Raw genomic sequence first — 16,401 nt, forward strand, 5'->3', positions numbered from 1 at the left:
CAGTCCTGCCTGTAAATGGAAATTACTTTCAGACAGGAAGGAATGGAGTAGCTGTTGTAGATTTTTTTTTGGTGTGCCAAGAAGTAAAAGGGAAGAAGTTATGCAGTGAAGAGAGTAGAAATGAATAATCGTCTTTTTGTAAGCTTCCTGTTAAAGAACATCATTGCCAACAGTGGACAAAAACATCTTTTCTCTTTAATTTGCCATCAAGCCCTCTCTCTGATGCAGATCCTAGCCCACAAAAAAGACTTAGCACTTCATAGTGTTGGCTATAAAGCACCAACTCACAGGATCATCATAGAATTCTAGTTTCTTGGACGGATGCAAAAGTCAGACCATAAACCTTCGTGCTGATCTCCTCAAACACACACACATTCACGCACACATACACACTCACAGTAGCTAGCTCTGAACACTAAGCACTGGTGTCCAGATACCTGTCCCCAAGCACTGGAGTCTGCCACCGATGGCCAGTTGAGGCTTCTTTCAGTACAATGTTGCTGCAGAAGGGGCTGGTCCTTCTGGCTGCACAGGCAGGGTGCTGGTCAGGTGAAAGAGGGCACCATTGGGGGTCATTCTTCGCTGCCTTTTATCCCTCTCTGGCAGACTTTGGTGACTCCCCAATTCTCGGGCTTACCCAATCCAGGGGTCGTTGACCTCAAGGAACATACCTCTTGGTAGCTGCAGGATGGCCCCAGGGGTCACGTTCACACGTACGTGCAGTCTCAGGAGTCCGTTGATGAATTTTGATTGATTCACTGCCATGATGAATAGCGCTCTGGAAGTGGTTGATCAGGGGGTATTTCAGCCCCAAGGGTCTGTTTCCAGCATTGATTAGTTCAAACGGGGGCTTCTGTACCTTTAACAATGAAGTTTCCGGGAGTTCCTGGCTCTTTATTGATTTTTCTTCTTCTTGAGCTCTGATTTTGCAGGTGTTAATTGCTGCTCATTAACATACTTACTCAGACTAGCTACTGTGTTACACAATCAACCATGATTCATTTAGGGACCAGCTCCATACAGAGACTCCTGCTCTTGCTAACATTGTTACATGGTACAACTTAGTTTTAAACTTAAAGTACATTTGTAAAAGCATCTACAAGCTCTATTTTCACGACAAATACACCTTGTATAAAAATAATAATGATATGATAAGATATGCAGAATTGCAGGGATGTGACTGGAAAGGCAGTGACTGGGAAGGGATGTGACTGGGAGTGCAGGGATGTGACTGGGAAGGGAGCCAAGTGCTAAGGGAGCTGCTACCAGAGCTGTTCTGAGCTCTCCTGGAAGTGAGAAAGAGACCTTTAGACTTGGAGTTATGGATTTTCAAGTGTCTTCCCCGGGCTGACTCGAGTCTTCTCTGTCCCTTCAGGCAACATGTGCATCCCTGGAGATGCTGACCACCAGGCACTCCAGCTCAGTCCTGAGGGAGCTACTCCCCGAGCTCCTGCGCACTCTTCTAGTGCAAGTTGGTGTCACCGTGGGGCAGGACATGCCAATGCCCACATCAAGCATCCGGCGGAGGCAGCTGCGAAAGGGGCAGGTGTGCACAGTGGGCAACCCTTGCAGGTAAGGAGTAGGCTGAGCCTGGTTTCACAGGTTTGGCCTCACTTCAGGCTAGCTGCCTGCAGGGTGTTCTTGTCCTTGCCAAGGGCTGTGCAGAGCTGTCTTGGTCCTGGCAACTGAAAGAAGCGGGGGTTGTCTGAGAAGCGCAGTGTGAAATGTTAAGGCTGGGAGAGCCTATTAGTCCCTGCAGTCTGAGCTCCTCTGGGACAGGACAGGTAGTTTTAGCCCGGGGATGTCACAATCTCCATTAGTGACCAGCACATGCTGGGCCCCAGTGCTTGGGACCTGGACATGTGACTTCTGCATGTTCCCATGCTCTACACGTGGCCTTTGTCCTTTTAGGGAGAGAAAATGGCTGCCCGGTTCTTTCCATAGTGCATTTGGCTTGGGAGAGCCTCCATGCATCCCGCCTGGCTTCCAGCACTGATTTGTGCAAGGCCCTGCCCTCCCCGAGCCTGCCAGGGGATTGCAAGGCGTGAGAAAAAATGGCAGCATCGGTCTGATCTGAGCTGCCTGACTTGCTCAGCAAGTGTCTGAGTAATGGACCCCCGAGTGACAGGGCGTTTTGGTTGTGCTCTGGCCGCAGCATCTCATTACGGTCTGTAAATCTGTAAATCTTCTGTCTCCCCAGGCTTTCTATGGAGACCCTGGCCTGCGCTATAGCAAAGGGCCTTGGGGAGAAAGTGGCTGCAGACCTCTGCAAAGCAGGAACCTGGCCGCTACTTGAGAGCCCCCAGACACACCACGAGGGGGTGTGCCAGCTGGCCATGTGAGATAGGCAGGCTGGACTGCATCTGTGCTCTAGGCAGTGGGACGAGTGGTGGAGGGGGAACTTTCTGTGCTGGACATGCAGGGTTGTGTGGGGCTGGAGACCTGGAGCTTGTGCTCCAAGCAATGACAGCTACTGCCTCAGAGTAAATGTGTGTTGGCAGTGCCCGGCTGGTCCCAGAACTTGTGGTTTTCTCTTGCAGGGCTCTGCTCCCACTGGGAGTAATAACGCCCCACTTCATAGGGCAGGTCCTACAGCGGACCAGTTCCACAACGGAAAAATGTCATGCGACTGGTATGGCCTTAATCAGCCAGGTAAGGGTCCATAGAGAATGAGCAGTTTGATGGAAAGGCGGCTGTTTGCTGTGCTCTTTCCCTGGGGAGCCCCCTGGTCCCCTTCCTAGGAGAGAGGATCACTGGAGGCAGTGGAGAGGTTTCTCTTCTGTCCTGGCCCCTGCATCGCCACTTCTGCTGTATGAGAAGGAGAGGCAGACAGGGATTGCCTTACTGCCCTGCCCTGACTGAGCCCTCATCCTAGCCAGCAGCTCTGAGATTGCTCCTAGCTACTGCATCTTCTATACCCGGCCAGCATCCCAGGAAGACACTGCTCTAAAGCAAGCAATGTCCCAATCTATTCGCACTGGCATCATCTCTCCCACTTAGACTAAGCCCCATTGCAGCTGGCCGAGGACGGCAACCTGCTCGCCGAGCCGCTCTTTTTCAAACCGTTGCTGGCGGTCTTGGTGGAGACCTTTGTTATGGCCCAAGAGACTTTCCCAGGTTTCAAAGTAGAGACAGGAGGGTGTGCAGGTCGCCACAAGCAGGTCTCTTGCAATCTGGGTGCATCTTGCTGTAGACTGCTCCCAGAACACAGCAATATAGTGCCCTCCTCCTTCTTGCAGTGCGGGAGATGAGCCAGAAAAAATGTGCAGTAGTCAAGGCCATGACATGCATGCTTTGTGATCAGAGCACTGAGGTGAGGTGCTTTGTGAGTAGTGGCTGTGCTGGGGATGGCATATGGACCTGACATAAAATTCCCACCCGAGATTCCTTGGCTGTCTTGTAGAGAAAACCTTTCTTCCCTATCAGCGTCTTCAGGGAAGGCAGTGCAGAGAGTCTGCCCCTCTGCTTCCAGAGCTGGGGAGAGTCAGGATCTGGGGAAGTGTTATCAGTTTGCCAGAGGGGAGGGGATCTGCTTTCCCTCAGATGCCAATATGGGACTATTGAGTAGCAAGGATACACTGTTTGTTCTCTTGCCTCTTTATAAACCCTAGAAATAAAATTGGAGGCCTGGGGACCCTTCTCCCTCCCTGTCATCCTTTCCCAGGTTTGAGGGAGGGTTTGTGCCATGGCCAGTCCCTGCCACCATTTGGGCATAAGGGCAGTCCTGACTCCAGTCTGTCCTCTCCTCCCCTCCAGGTGAAGAAGGCCGTCCTCCATTTCATCAGGACACTGCTCAGTGTGCAGGGCCTGGATGACTGGGCCTGGGACTTAGTGGCCTATATTTTCAAGCAGTCCAGCTTGTCTACCAGCCAAATTGTAATAGAAATCGAGGCTGGAGACTTGGTGCTGCTGTTGTAGCAGGCTGAAGCCTGCCATTGGCTCGCGCAGGAGCGTGGGGTGCCCCAGGGCTGCCAGGCTGAGTCATTAGACCCAGGGTCAGACCATTTCCACTGGTGCAGCAGACCTAAGGGAGCTCTTGGGATGTTAGTGCAGCTGCTCTGCATTGTCCCCAGGGTGTTGGCAAGACCAGACTCTGATCTGGACTATGTGCATCTTCTGATGAGGCTGAGATTTGCCCCGTCAGGCACTGAGGAGTGAAAACCCTGACCACACAGTGTGTCAGGGAAACTTCCTTGAGAACAGCAATGCTCTCTGGTAGAAATAGACTCCCAAGGATGTGTCTTGGTGCCCAGGACATAGCTTTGCACATCGATAGAATCACATTGATGAGAGGCAGAGGTCTGAGCTGGCTGGACCGCTGGAGCAGACAGAGCAGAGCGGGTGTGTGATGCCTGCACATTTGTGTCCGCTGGGCTGAATCTGAAGGCTTCTCTTGGAAGGACGAGGGAGGTGAATACTTGGCTGGTTTCAAGACATAATGCATTCCCAGACCCCAGAAACACTTTGTGTTCAGTGTGTTGTTTCACAGTGTTGGAGGTGTTTCTGAACTGGGAACCTGCCCCATCAGCTTGTTTTTGCTTATATTATCTCAGCTCCAGGGAGTTGTACTTTGAGCAGAATATAAAATCACTGGTAACTCTGCAGCGTTCCAGCTGGCTGCGAAGGAGATGGAGACTGAGTCTCCAGTCAGTGCCTCTTGACTAGCTCATGATCTTTCTCTCGGTCTCTTGTGCAGAAACCCAAAAACCGCTCCAGTCAGGGTGCTGAGGAGGAACAGAGCCTCCGAGCCACCTGTGTGGAGATCCTGGAAAATCTGGATGTCCCAAACAGTGGCATGAGCCAGGTAGGTGACCAGTTAGTTCTGCCCTTGCATTATCAATGCATTTCTCTTCATCCCCTGTACATCTCCACTGGGCAATTCTCTGCATTGGCAGGGTAATGGAGATAGATCATGGCCAGTGCTGGCCGTGAGTTATGGAGCAAGCTGCTGCCGTATAAGGAATGACATACAACACCCCAGCTGGAAGGGATCCCTGTGCTGAGATGGCCTCCTCATTCCCCCTCCTTGTTCTGCTCAGTCTTCTCTGAAATTGAGACTTGTTTGGCCAGTGTTAGAGCAGGGTTTCAGAGATCAGCTATTCCTGAGAGACAGACATGAGGTCACAGTTGGGGGAAGGACCCTCAAGTACGTGGGTTATTGTTGAAGAAGAGGAGACTGTCCTTGAGCACTGCATGAAGAGAGCTGGGTGCAGGGGTACAAGTAGCTGAGTCCAAGCTGTCTGGCTCTTCTCTCCAGGTCTTACGGCCCCGGCTGCTGGAGTACATAGTGCCAGCTCAGTACAGCTGCACTCTGACCCCCGTGTGCCGATGCCTTGGGGACCTGGCCAAGCAACCGGAGTGGGAGGGAGAAGAAGTGGCTTGCATGGACCCCAGCAAAGGAGGTTTGGAATCCAGATCCCTGTGGGATCAACCCGCTCCACCTGCCTCGTAGAAAATCTCCAGCCTCTTCCATGCACTACGAGGAGGCCCGAAGGCAGGAGGGACAGTTGGGTCATTACAGCCTTGGAGGGGGAGCCAGACAATGTGGGCTCCTCCAGCCCAGAGCTGTGCCAGATTTATGCTGTGCCATAGGGGAATCCCAAGGCCTTTTTGCTTCAGCTTCCCCACTCATCCAATGATGACTGAACAGTGCCTGCCTCACAGAAGGGCTGGGAGGGAAGGCTCCTTCGTAAAGCTCCTTGAGATCCTGACATGGAATGTGCCACGAAAGTGCCAGTTGTGCCCAGTTCCTTGAGCGTCCACGGCTGTGCAGGATCAGCCGAGCACAGCACCTCAGCCTATATCCGATTGCTGAATCCTCTGGCCATGTATGCTGGAGGGCAGTTTCCCTCCTAAAGAAAGCCATGGAGCCCTGCTCCAGAGTTGGGCCCCTGTTTCTCTCTCGCTGTCAGGTGGTTGCCTCGGCCATGGGTGACAGCAGCCCCGCACATTCTGCCCTGCGGGGACTGTGGGCTCTGCACTGCACGATCCACCCTGCTGTTGGAGAGCAGTGGAGGATCAAGGTTCCCATCCTGCTCTCGACCATTGAAGGTAACAAGCAAGGAAGGAGCACAGTGATCTTTGCAGATTGGAAAGGGAGAGGGGAGGTTGCAGCCTCCTGGAGCCCCCCGTGGTACCATTCCCCTTCTGCAGCATCACATGTTTGAGAGCTTCTACTCTTTTTCACCGGGCGAATCCAGGGGCTTGACAGCATTGAGGTTGATGGGACCCAGGGTAGGGTTTGCCCGTGAAGGGCTCCACCAGAGCAACCGCTCTCCTGCAGTTCGGTGCAGACGTGGAAGGTTTCTGTTGCCAGAGGAAACCTCTGTGCACTTTGCCCTTCTATGAAGCCCAGTCCTGTACTGTGCTGTGCCGAGCACATCCATGAGGTGGTGAGCACCCTCTGTTCCCCTTACGGCCAGTTCTGCAGGGACTGGTTGTGCACAACTTCCAGACGTGCCAGCATGGTATGTACTAGAGCGCAAGGCCTGTGATCTCGGGATCCGGGGAGGTGACCGGGTGCAGATGCAGGAGCTTCCAAAGACTTGATGCCCAGGGAGGCAACTAGGACACTTCTTCAGTGCCTACGACAGTAACATCCTTCTTGTTTGCCTCCCACCTTCAGGAAATCCTGAGACCTCCCAGGACAATGTGCGGTGGGAGCACCTGCTGCTGAAGGTACAGGGTGGCTCTCAGAGCTGTTGTTGCAGCCAGCCAAACCGGGTAGGGCTGTCTGGGAAGGGAGGGTTCCCTCATGCCTCAGGCAACTGAGGTGATGAAAGCCAATAACCCAGCAAGAGTCCAACTTGGAAGGTTTGCCGGTCTCCTTGAGTTTGGATTGACATCTAGAGTTGTCCATTTGGGATCCTCCAGCCTTTCCGTACAGTCTTTGAGCTCAAGAAATGGGAGGAGATGAGGCCTTGGTAGGGGGCTTCTGCAATTCCCAGGTCCTATTGTTGCCCTGAGGGGTCAGGCCAACGCTCAGGATCTCAATATTGTGCTTTTAGACAGAAGGGTGTGTACAATTGCACATGCACACATAAAAATCAATTAAGCACACACTCGCTAGGTGCATACACCCCTATTAGGCATAGACACTCAGATTACCAGCTCAGGCACATACATTATACACCCCAAAAGGTAGACACAGATTACTAATTCGTATATCATGCACACAGTGCCATATATATATACACACATACACTCTCACACTAGCAACTCAGATACACTCGTTCAAAATAACCAGTCTGGGTTCATACATGCTACACACACCAAATTTAGACACCTGCACATTCAATACACATATGTGGATTACTAATTTATATGCCACACACACACACACACACACACAGTATCTGTATCTATATACATGTGTGTATTCAGTAATTTACACACATACCACCTACCTACACATACACACAAGTGAGTTCCTAAGTTAGTTATTGTGATATGTATGTGTTTGGTGTACTTGGGATACCTGGATAAAGGTTAAGGTAAGAAAGTAGAAGCGTAGGGGTTAAAGTTATCAGGACGGGGATTAGAACTGGTAGACTACAGGGGCCTGGGCTGAAGAAGTGAGGCTGGGGGGTAACTTTAGGTTAATTGATCCTAATTGATTAAAAGACAACGCCCCAAACCTGCAGAACAGGGAAGTATGCTGGCACAGAGTGTGGGACTGGAGCCAGAAGTATGGGGGGAGATAAAAAGGTAGACGGGGAGGGGGAACAATGGGACAAAGGGGAAGTGTGGGTTTTAAAGAGGGGGTCTGGGTGTGGGGAGCCAGAGAAGGTGGGGGGAAGCCTGAAAACAGAGAGAAAGTCACAGGAAAAGCAGCAGGACAGCAGGAAAGCAAGGAGAGGCTGAGAGGTGGCAGAAAAGAGGAGATGGAATTGGGAGGAGATGGGGAAACTAGCAGAGAGGGTGAGAACTGGAGCTAAGAGAGAATGAGGCTGGAATTTAAGATAGGGAAGGGACTGGGATTCAGTAAAATGACCCAACTCGTCATTTGCAACCCCTGCAAATGGTTTTATTGAACAGGGGAGATGGTGACACAATGCCAAATTGGTTCCCTTGCACCCACACACACACAACGGCAGCAGGGGTTAGAGAGGCTTGGTGCAGGGGCTGAAGTCCACTCAAGTTCAGGAGGAGAGAGAGAGTCCAAATTGTAGGAGAAGGTGTGCAGGTAATAGCTACCTATCCAGGCTGGAAGGGGTCCTTGTCCAGTAGACATTGCCCAGAGGGGGTCACCAGCAGGGCCTCTGGGGTGGATAGGTGGCGTGAAGCTGGTCTGGTCTGGAAGGAAATGGCTTTCCCACTGGGTCTGTCTTCACTGCCCCTCTTTATAGGGGCAGATTGTGTGTGACCCTAGTGACAGGAGGCACGCCCAGGCAAGGGTCAGCCCCTGGCTTACTGGGCATGTGTGCTCCCTGCAGGGATGTGCAGCTTCAGGTGTCTGTAATGGTGAGAGTTGCTGGTTTTGCAGGGTCTTTTGTTTTTCAAATGCTGGTCTTGTCTCTGTTCCTGGGTGAGGTCCGTAGTTCCTGGATGAATCAATGCGAGGTGATGTCTTTACAGGCCATTCAGTAGAGGCCTGCTACCACTGTATCTCAATCATACCCAATTGTTCTCATTCATCTGGGAACCAATTTCCATGGGAGGGGAACAATGAATCATATTCTTGCAACATGGGATGCCCAGGCAGAGGACAGAAGATGGAAGCTAGATGTATAAAATGGAAACTTGACATTACTTTATTTCACTTACAAACACAGGCCTAAACCGTACAATATGCATATGAAACAATAAAAATCAATACAAAAATGACAACAATACAATATACAACAGTAAAAATTAATACAAACCTAATAATTATAAAACAATGGACATCCAAAACCAAAAACTTGCCACCAAAAATAAAAATGCTTAAAGCTTATCCTAATTTTGAGTTCACTTACACTTATCTATAGAGAATATGGAGAAAAAAGTCAGAAATGGTTGGGGAAGGAGAGGGAATGCGTTTTAAGATAAATAATAAAAGAAAAACTGGGGGTTTTGCTATACTATCACAGTGCAAGCCCAACAAACACAACAAAGCACTGACGTCCCTGGCAGTTGGAGGTGCCTGTTGTAGAGCCCACGGCGTCTTCCTGACTTGATCCATCCTCCCCACTCTACACAATCTCTCCCCAGTGGACAGGTTTCTTGGCACAATCTCCTCCAAATTTCTGTCCACTTGTGTCAAAGGTTGTGAAGGATGCATGGGCAGAGATGAGGAGTAGGGAGCAAGAAGCAGGAAGATCCTAGGGTGCCCACCTGTAGAGTTCCCCAAAGGAGTCCTCTCCCTGTGAGACTTGGGTGCTAGAAGGGCACAGGAAGAGGGCGGACAGAGACTCAGCCCATGCACCCAACCCTTTGCTTCCCTTCACTTGTTCCCGCAGTTCCTGAACATGACACTGAAGACCATAGATGACGATGCCTGGAGCATTCAGCTGAGCCTGGAGCTGCAGCACCAGACAGCCAGTTATGCCTGCTCCTCCCCAGAGAAGGTGCACGCTCTTGGCAATGGCTGGGTTTCTGCAGCTGTTTCATGGTGCTGTGGCAGGAGGCTGCAGAGAGTTTCTCTCCAGAGTTTGTGCTTCTCCGTTCTATTTTCTTGACCAAAGGCATTGTCTTTGGTTGTCTGCTCTCTTCACTGACCCAAAGGGAGCGGCTTACAGGGGCTCTTTCTCTGCCTTCAGCTGCCATTTCCCTGCAGAGAGCGGGGCCAGTTATTTGGCACGTGGGTGCTGGAGCTGGACTCTCTTGGTCCTTCCTGGGGATGGGTGTCTTTCTGGCTGTCCTTGTCCTGACCAGCATGGCTGCTATGTTCCCACCTCTTTCGTGATGTTGGTCTCCTTTTTTCAGAGTTTCCTATATAAGGCAGTGGGTACCACATTGGCTTCTTGCCAGGATGTTGCCCATGTGAAATCCCAGCTCCAGAAATCTCTGAAGGGCACAGATTACATGAACGCTTCTGAGAGAGAGGTGAGGACCCTGTTCTCTCCAGACATGGCCAGGTCCTCCCGTGTCCTCACTTCTCTCTTGCTCCGTGTCTGGGGCTCGTTTGCTTCATGGCCATCCCTTGTCCTCTTCCTCAGACAGCCCCCTGGCTTGTTCCGGGTCAGACGGGCAGTTCTAGTATCAGGGGAGATGGGGAGGACTCGGGTCTGTCAGCCAGACGGTCCTGCTCACTCACCACTGCGCTTCTTGGATTCCAGCAAGTTGTGACCATCCTGGCATTCTCAGCCAAGGGCCACCTGGACCTCGCCCTGGCCACACTGGAGGACTTTGGTGCTGTGATGAGTAAAGTGCAGGTGTCGGGGATAGTCGGCCGCTTGCAGGTAACGGCACTGGGGGGTTTCTCACACTTCCTCCCCCTAGAAACCCTTGAGAAGAACAGCTTGGCAGTGGCTACTGTCCCTGGTAGCGCCCTCTCCCAGGGGGGCGTGCTCCACATGAGGTCTCCAGTGATACAGAGGGGAACACAGTTTCTACTACTCATGTTTTTCATGTCCCAGGTTATTGGGTCAACAGTCAACCAGCCCCTTTCAGGCACTGAGGCAACTACATCTGTTGTTCACCCAGAGAAAAAGATAGTGTATTTCGCACATCTTTCAGTTAGCTGTGGGAGAGCAGACCTGAGTCCTGTTGCCCAGCCTGAAAGCACCAGCTCCGAGTGCATAATCCACATCTCCACCCACCTCCCCCGGCAGGTGCTGGAGAGTCTAGAGGCACCTAGATGTTTGCTGCAAAATGGGCCCTAGGGTTCTCCTCTTGGGCTCACCCAGCCCAGCAGAGCCACCACCACGGCTGAGCTGAGCACCTCAGTGCTCACAGGTGTTTGGGTCCAGGCCCCACCATCCAGCAGGGTGTTCACAGTACCCCAAACACCTGCCGAGACCTTCAGCTTCTGCACAAAGCACAAGAGGCAGAGCCACCTCCTTCACACAGAGAGACCTGCAGCAGCCTTCCCAATTCATTGTGCTCAGGGACTCCTTACTGCCAAATGTATGAGGAGGCCCTGGGCACAATGCATCTGCTGCCTCTGTTCCTCTCGGTCACAAAGTCTCCCTCGCCCCTGCCCCGACTTCCATGGCTCAGAGTGGCACTGCAGCTCTCTCTGCCTGAGTCACCCAGGCTGCAAGACAGAGATGAAGAGGAGTCTGAAACAAAGCACTGATGATGGCACTGAGAGCTGCGGGTCTCCTGTGACTGGCAGGGAGAGCCGGTATCGCTGCTGGGCAACTCCCTGGTCAGCAGTGATTGCTACTTGGGGGGCAGAAGGCATGGGAAGCCCTGGTGTGAGTGTCATGTCACCCCATGCAGGATTATCACCAAGGGAAAAGAGCCAGGACCCACAGGGCCTTGATACTGGCCTACGGATGAATAGCTGTCCATGCCCACTGCAACACAGCTTCTTCCCTGCGTGGAGCATGACATCACCAGGAAGGTCCTGCAGTATTACATGACCAGCTGGCAGGTAAGAGCCTGGGACTGCAGCGTGTTGGGAACAGGCCTGCCATGGGACCAATGTCTCCTGTGCACTTGGGAGCCTAGAGAGGCTCTGACTGTCTGAATCTCCCCCTGAACTCATGGCTGTGATGAGCATCCATGTTAATTCTTCTGGGATGATGTGCAGTGGGAGGGACCCACGTATGGAGAGTGCTGGGATAGACGCTCCTGACAACCTGTCCTGTGCTGGAGTGGGGCGTGCATTCATGCCCTTGCACTACTCCACACTCCCTGGCCCTGCCCTTTTTTGAACCTGGCAGTGGGCTGTACTCTGGAGCCATTCCAGGCACTGACGGTTCTTTTGCATTTAATTTCCCAGGTGCTTGGCATCAACATTGTCAATAAGGTAAATGTTCAATGACCCCAACCCTGCCTGTGCTCTTCCCAGACCCTAACTGCAGGAGGCACAATGACCCTCCCCAGGCGGGAGACCCTGCTGCAGCCACACTCCTCATCTGAGACAGGTGTGGGCCCGGGGCTTTCTGGGGCCTGTAGACATCTCTCAGGGATGCAAATGAGGCTGCATTTCATCCCTGATCTTTACCTTGTGGACCCTGGTTCTTGTCCATTCCTCATCCCCATCTCCTTTTTGTTCCGCCATGAAATTCAGGATCTGGACTTACAGCTGACCTTGATCCAGTCAGTCACTGAGATCAGCCATGCCATCCAAGACGTGGATGACTCCCAGATCTTCCAGTTCACTTACAAAGAGGAGCTCCTGGGGTACATGCTGGTGAGTGGGAGGACCTGGTGGGAACCTAATGGGACTGGTTTCCCTGGGAGCGGCTATCTCGTCCCCTGGCTGCGATGGGATTATTGGAGCCTCATGAGGGGTCTGCTTGGGGCCCAGCAAGCTGGTGCCCCTTGAAGCTTTGTAGGCTATGCTGAATTATGGGCTGCTGTTGGAGGGCCCGGCTGTGTCTGGTGAGTGACTGGGGTACAGCTCTGTGCCCTCTGCACTGATGCCACCGACCTGAGCAGGATCCTGGGGCAGTGGCCAGCACAGCCCTGGCTCTGTTTATGGCTCACCGTGGAGGGCATCCTGGTGGGTTTGTGGGGGGAGCTCTGTGCGTCCCACATCCATTTCCCCGTGTCATGTCTCCATTTCTGCTTTTAGGACTTCATAAAAGCGGAACCAATGGATTGCTTGGCCTCTCCTGTTCACCTCAGGGCCATGCTTGCCATTAAGCACCTGAGGTAGGCGATTTCTGCCCTGGCCCTTGGCACTGGGGTGCCCTGGTCAGAGATGAGCTCCTTCCTTAACTCTCTGTTGTTCTGCCTGTCAGACCCGGAGCTGAGAGACAGCTGCAGGGCTCAGGTCACAGGCTGCTCTCACTGCAGCTGGGGTCAGAGGGTTTGAATGTGTTTGGTCCACTTGCAGATTTGGACTTGAAAGACTTGGTGGTGGTGGGACAACTAGGAGTGGTGCGGGGAGTGCCAGGAGCTTCTCGGCTGCCAAGTCCAGCAGGGCTTGGATTTGGGGTTCTAGGTTCAGACCATATCTTAGCACTAGGCCCACATTCCCTTGGGGCTGGCAGTCAGTGTGACAGGGCTTTTCTTCCTCTCTTTCTTCTGCCAGCAAGGTGAAACCCTCACTGAATCTGGATGAGAACAGAAACATCCTGGAGGACTGCTTGAAGTGCCTGCTGCCTCTTCCAGCTGTTCAGCAGCTGAGGGAAGAGGGTGAGACCTCTGAGGACTCTGTGCAAATACAGGTACACCTAAACAGCATCACCTGCTGGGACCTGCTCCCCAGCCTGCTCTGGGCCCTGGCAGTCACCCCTGGCCTCCCTAGAATGGTTCTGGGTTTTGTGACACACGCTCCGTCTGGCCCTGAGCTTCCCTCTTCTATCTCCTGCTTGCAGGTACTGCACGAGTTGTCCATGAAGGCCTTGGGTGAGCTCATGAGGGGCCTCCTTGAAGAAGACCCCACTGAGAACTGGTTCATGGAAATGTTCCATGTGAGTAGCCAGCAGGAGCAGGCAGAGCCCTCTTGTCTGGGGAAGGGGGAATGGGCCAAAGAAACAGGGAGGAAGGTTTCCCTCGGCAGGGCACATGAGAGGGGAGTCTCCCAAGGTGTCCTTGAGGCAATGGATGGTAATTCCCTTGCATCCCGTTGACATGTCTAGTAGCTGCATCATCTTGTGCCAGGGTCACTGAACAGCTCCTCTGGCTTCAGGGGAATTAAAGTCTGTCTCAGGTGTATCCAGATGATAAAAGAATCAGATTGCTTGGAGGGATTTCAGTGGCAATGGTGCTGTCTGCTGTTGAAATGGTTACTCTGAGGTGTTTTAAAACCTCCTCTGACAGTAGTTTGCTCTCCCAACAGCTGCTTGAGCTGTGGATCTTCTCCAACAAGAAGTGGAAGCAAGCTAGGGCCTTGCAAGCCAGCTCTCAGCTGCTTGTCGCCTATCAGGAGACAGCCTATTGCAGAGTAAGTATGGTCTAACTCTTGCCTTGATGTCCTCATGGCAGCCTCACCCTGAGATGTAGAAAGCTTCCCTAGCAGACAGGGTCCCACAGGGATGCATTCCTGTTTTCACCTTCCCAGGATCATAAACTTGAATATCACTCTAGCCAGACCCAGACACATGTCATTTGTTTCTTTTTCCTTTTTTCTCACCTTCAAGAGCCTCTTGAGCAGTTTGGGTCCCTGCTGGGGCTGCTGGCACCGTACACCTGTGCCTCTCTGGCCACATCCCGCCTGTGGGCTGCCGACTGCATCCTCTGCCTTCTGCACCTGCAAGGTAAGGGCACTCTGAGTAGGTGCAAGTGTCTCTGCCCCTTTTCTCCCTCTGGTAATGCCTACTCCTCTGCTCTGTCCATTCACTGCTGATCTAATGACACCTCAAAAGGGCCACAACTTGCCCTTGGAAGATCTCCTCCTAGGAGAGAAGAGTTGCGTGGTGTGGCCCTCTTTTGGGAAGTGTGAAAAGAGAAAGCCCCCTAGCAAGAATGGGGAGAGGCTTGTAGCTCTCTTCCCGCTGCACCTCTGACCCCACTGAAGTCACTCAGACTTCAAACATCACCCTTGGACCACACTGCCCATGACATTGCACATGGTTCCCACGGAGCCAAGGTTCTGTTTCAGACTTCATTCCAGCACTTTTTCCTCCTTATTTTAATTCCAGACCAATCCAGGACAATGGATGCAGCGGAGGAGGAGCACCAAGTCACCGTAGGGCACAGGCTTATGCACAGCACAACTCTTTAACATCATGCTTGAACTCTGACCCCTGTCTCGCTGGGGTGCCGAGGCCTGAGCGTCCAGCACCTGCGTTCCTTCTGCCGGCAGGTGCAGATCCAGCCGGCAGTGGGGACGCAGCTGGGGTTCGAGGGGTCCCTGGCAGTGATCCCCGGGGGGGGCGGTGTATCGAGTGTTTTATACGGTGGGGGACCCGCGGTGCTATCGGTGCAGGTGTGTGGGGCAGGAGTGCCCCCTCAGGAGAGCACCGTGGGCCCCTGCTGCACCAGGTAGGGAGGGAGCCCCACGAGCGACGTCCCCCCTGTGCCGAAGGACACCCCCATGGCCGTGTCAGAGCTGAGAGAGGGGGAGGGCGGGCAGGGCCAATTTTGTGGGCAGCCCCATCCGTAGTGCTTCCTTCAGAGGGGGCCCCAGTCCCCATGGCTGTGACCCCGTGTCCTGCTGTGGCTGTGGCTGTGCCTGTGCCTGTCCCCATCCCTGAGGATCACCCCGGGCCAGAAGCTGAGCGGGTGCCCGTCCCCTCAGGGCGGGCTGCCAAGCGTAAGGCCGAGGCGCAGCTGGACCGTTCCACAGAGGAGGGGTTGGTCGAGGAGGGAGCAGGGGCTGAGACCAGCCAGGCCCCCACTGCAGCAGCTGCGCCACCAGAGTCCCCTCCCCCACCGGAGAAAGTGAGGGTGGTGCTACAAGGTAGAGTACAACACATAAGGGAAAAGGCCACATTCTCACTGTCTTTTATGGGAAACAGAAATAATTTAGAGTCAAATAAATAGCTATGTATGAGAGGCTCGGTCGTATTTTTTTTTTGCGGTTACGTGCAGTTGCAACACTGAAAGTGGTGTTCTAAGGCGAGGAGACAGCCCAGCCATAGGACTATCAGAAGCAATGAGTTCTGGCCAGGGGAGAAACAATTCACACAGCTGCATACATGGACCTATGAGTCACCACCCATATGCATAGAAACACACGATCACTTCTTTCTAGTCACTCTGATTTGAAACTCTTTCCTACTCAGTCCTTGCATTTCTTATATTTCCCAAAGAAGATGTTTACGATCCTGATTTCATACCCTTGCAACAGCAATGTTATGAACTGAGGTCTTATAGTTAATTAGGGTGGCAGCACTGTGCAGTCTCAGGTTCACAGCAGGCATGGAATTGTAACTCAGTTACAACATGGTCCTTGCCTTTCCTTCCCCTTGTTCCACAAGGCTCTTTTCTGGCACAAGTTCCCCTCCATACTGGCTCATCAGTACTTCCCAGTACCTGCCTCCATTGTTACCTGTGATTCAGATAGCACATGCCTAATAAAGTGGAGCTTTATACCCACTTACTCCTCTCCATAGGCACCATGCACTCACTAATAGCTTAGAGAAAAGCTGTCTTTTTAGAGAAGGACTGACTAGATAAAATGAATGGAACTTCTGGGCACCCTGGAATCCTTTGCTGAATTGAGCAGGGGGACTCCAAGGCATTAAAATATATCATTATTGGCCTAGTTTGTAGAAAAGAAACATAGAAGAAAAATGAAGAATGGCATCTCTTTCTATTTACCTCTTACCGATTCATATTTAAGCTCCATCTCTGAACTAAAGCAGTGGATAAGTCAAAAATAGTCAGGCTAGGACTAAAACATTGCCAATATTT

At 52.4% G+C, this 16,401-nt stretch overlaps 2 protein-coding genes across 4 annotated transcripts; both read left to right on the forward strand.

Moving 5' to 3' along the window:
• Positions 1-1,378: 1,378 nt before the first annotated feature.
• On the forward strand, positions 1,379-10,025 carry LOC149851881 (uncharacterized). Of its 2 annotated transcripts, XM_090030274.1 has the most exons (6): positions 1,379-1,572; positions 2,541-2,652; positions 4,697-4,804; positions 5,258-5,402; positions 6,626-6,678; positions 9,441-10,025. In XM_090030274.1, the coding sequence occupies exons 1-6, from the start codon at positions 1,397-1,399 to the stop codon at positions 9,657-9,659; spliced, it is 813 nt and encodes a 270-aa protein (XP_089886400.1). In that variant the 5' UTR covers positions 1,379-1,396; the 3' UTR covers positions 9,660-10,025. The 2 variants fall into 2 exon arrangements, 1 of the variants encoding a protein (XP_089886400.1); XR_016439508.1 differs by lacking the exon at positions 9,441-10,025 and having other exon boundaries at positions 5,258-6,051.
• A 236-nt stretch (positions 10,026-10,261) lies between these two features.
• Positions 10,262-16,129, forward strand: LOC149851882 (maestro heat-like repeat-containing protein family member 2B). 2 transcript variants are annotated; one of them, XM_090030272.1, is made up of 10 exons: positions 10,262-10,382; positions 11,368-11,521; positions 11,873-11,899; positions 12,164-12,286; positions 12,671-12,750; positions 13,133-13,268; positions 13,419-13,514; positions 13,883-13,987; positions 14,184-14,300; positions 14,685-16,129. In XM_090030272.1, the coding sequence occupies exons 2-10, from the start codon at positions 11,438-11,440 to the stop codon at positions 14,733-14,735; spliced, it is 819 nt and encodes a 272-aa protein (XP_089886398.1). In that variant the 5' UTR covers positions 10,262-10,382; positions 11,368-11,437; the 3' UTR covers positions 14,736-16,129. The 2 variants fall into 2 exon arrangements, with proteins under 2 accessions (XP_089886398.1, XP_089886399.1); XM_090030273.1 differs by lacking the exon at positions 11,873-11,899.
• Positions 16,130-16,401: the final 272 nt, after the last annotated feature.

This window comes from Crocodylus siamensis, unplaced genomic scaffold (assembly GCF_052110815.1).
Source record: "Crocodylus siamensis isolate JL-2025a unplaced genomic scaffold, ASM5211081v1 HiC_scaffold_76, whole genome shotgun sequence".
NCBI classification, from domain to species: Eukaryota; Metazoa; Chordata; order Crocodylia; family Crocodylidae; genus Crocodylus; species Crocodylus siamensis.

Excerpts from the sequence above, each read along its gene's own strand:
- LOC149851882 (XM_090030272.1), top strand. The coding sequence starts at position 11,438 with ATGCCCACTGCAACACAGCTTCTTCCCTGCGTGGAGCATGACATCACC. Across the intron at positions 11,522-11,872 it reads ATTACATGACCAGCTGGCAG|GTGCTTGGCATCAACATTGT; the intron begins GTAAGAGCCTGG and ends TTAATTTCCCAG. Across the intron at positions 13,988-14,183 it reads AGGAGACAGCCTATTGCAGA|AGCCTCTTGAGCAGTTTGGG; the intron begins GTAAGTATGGTC and ends CTCACCTTCAAG.
- LOC149851881 (XM_090030274.1), top strand. The coding sequence starts at position 1,397 with ATGCTGACCACCAGGCACTCCAGCTCAGTCCTGAGGGAGCTACTCCCC. Across the intron at positions 2,653-4,696 it reads GTATGGCCTTAATCAGCCAG|AAACCCAAAAACCGCTCCAG; the intron begins GTAAGGGTCCAT and ends TCTCTTGTGCAG. Across the intron at positions 5,403-6,625 it reads CATGGACCCCAGCAAAGGAG|GAAATCCTGAGACCTCCCAG; the intron begins GTTTGGAATCCA and ends TCCCACCTTCAG.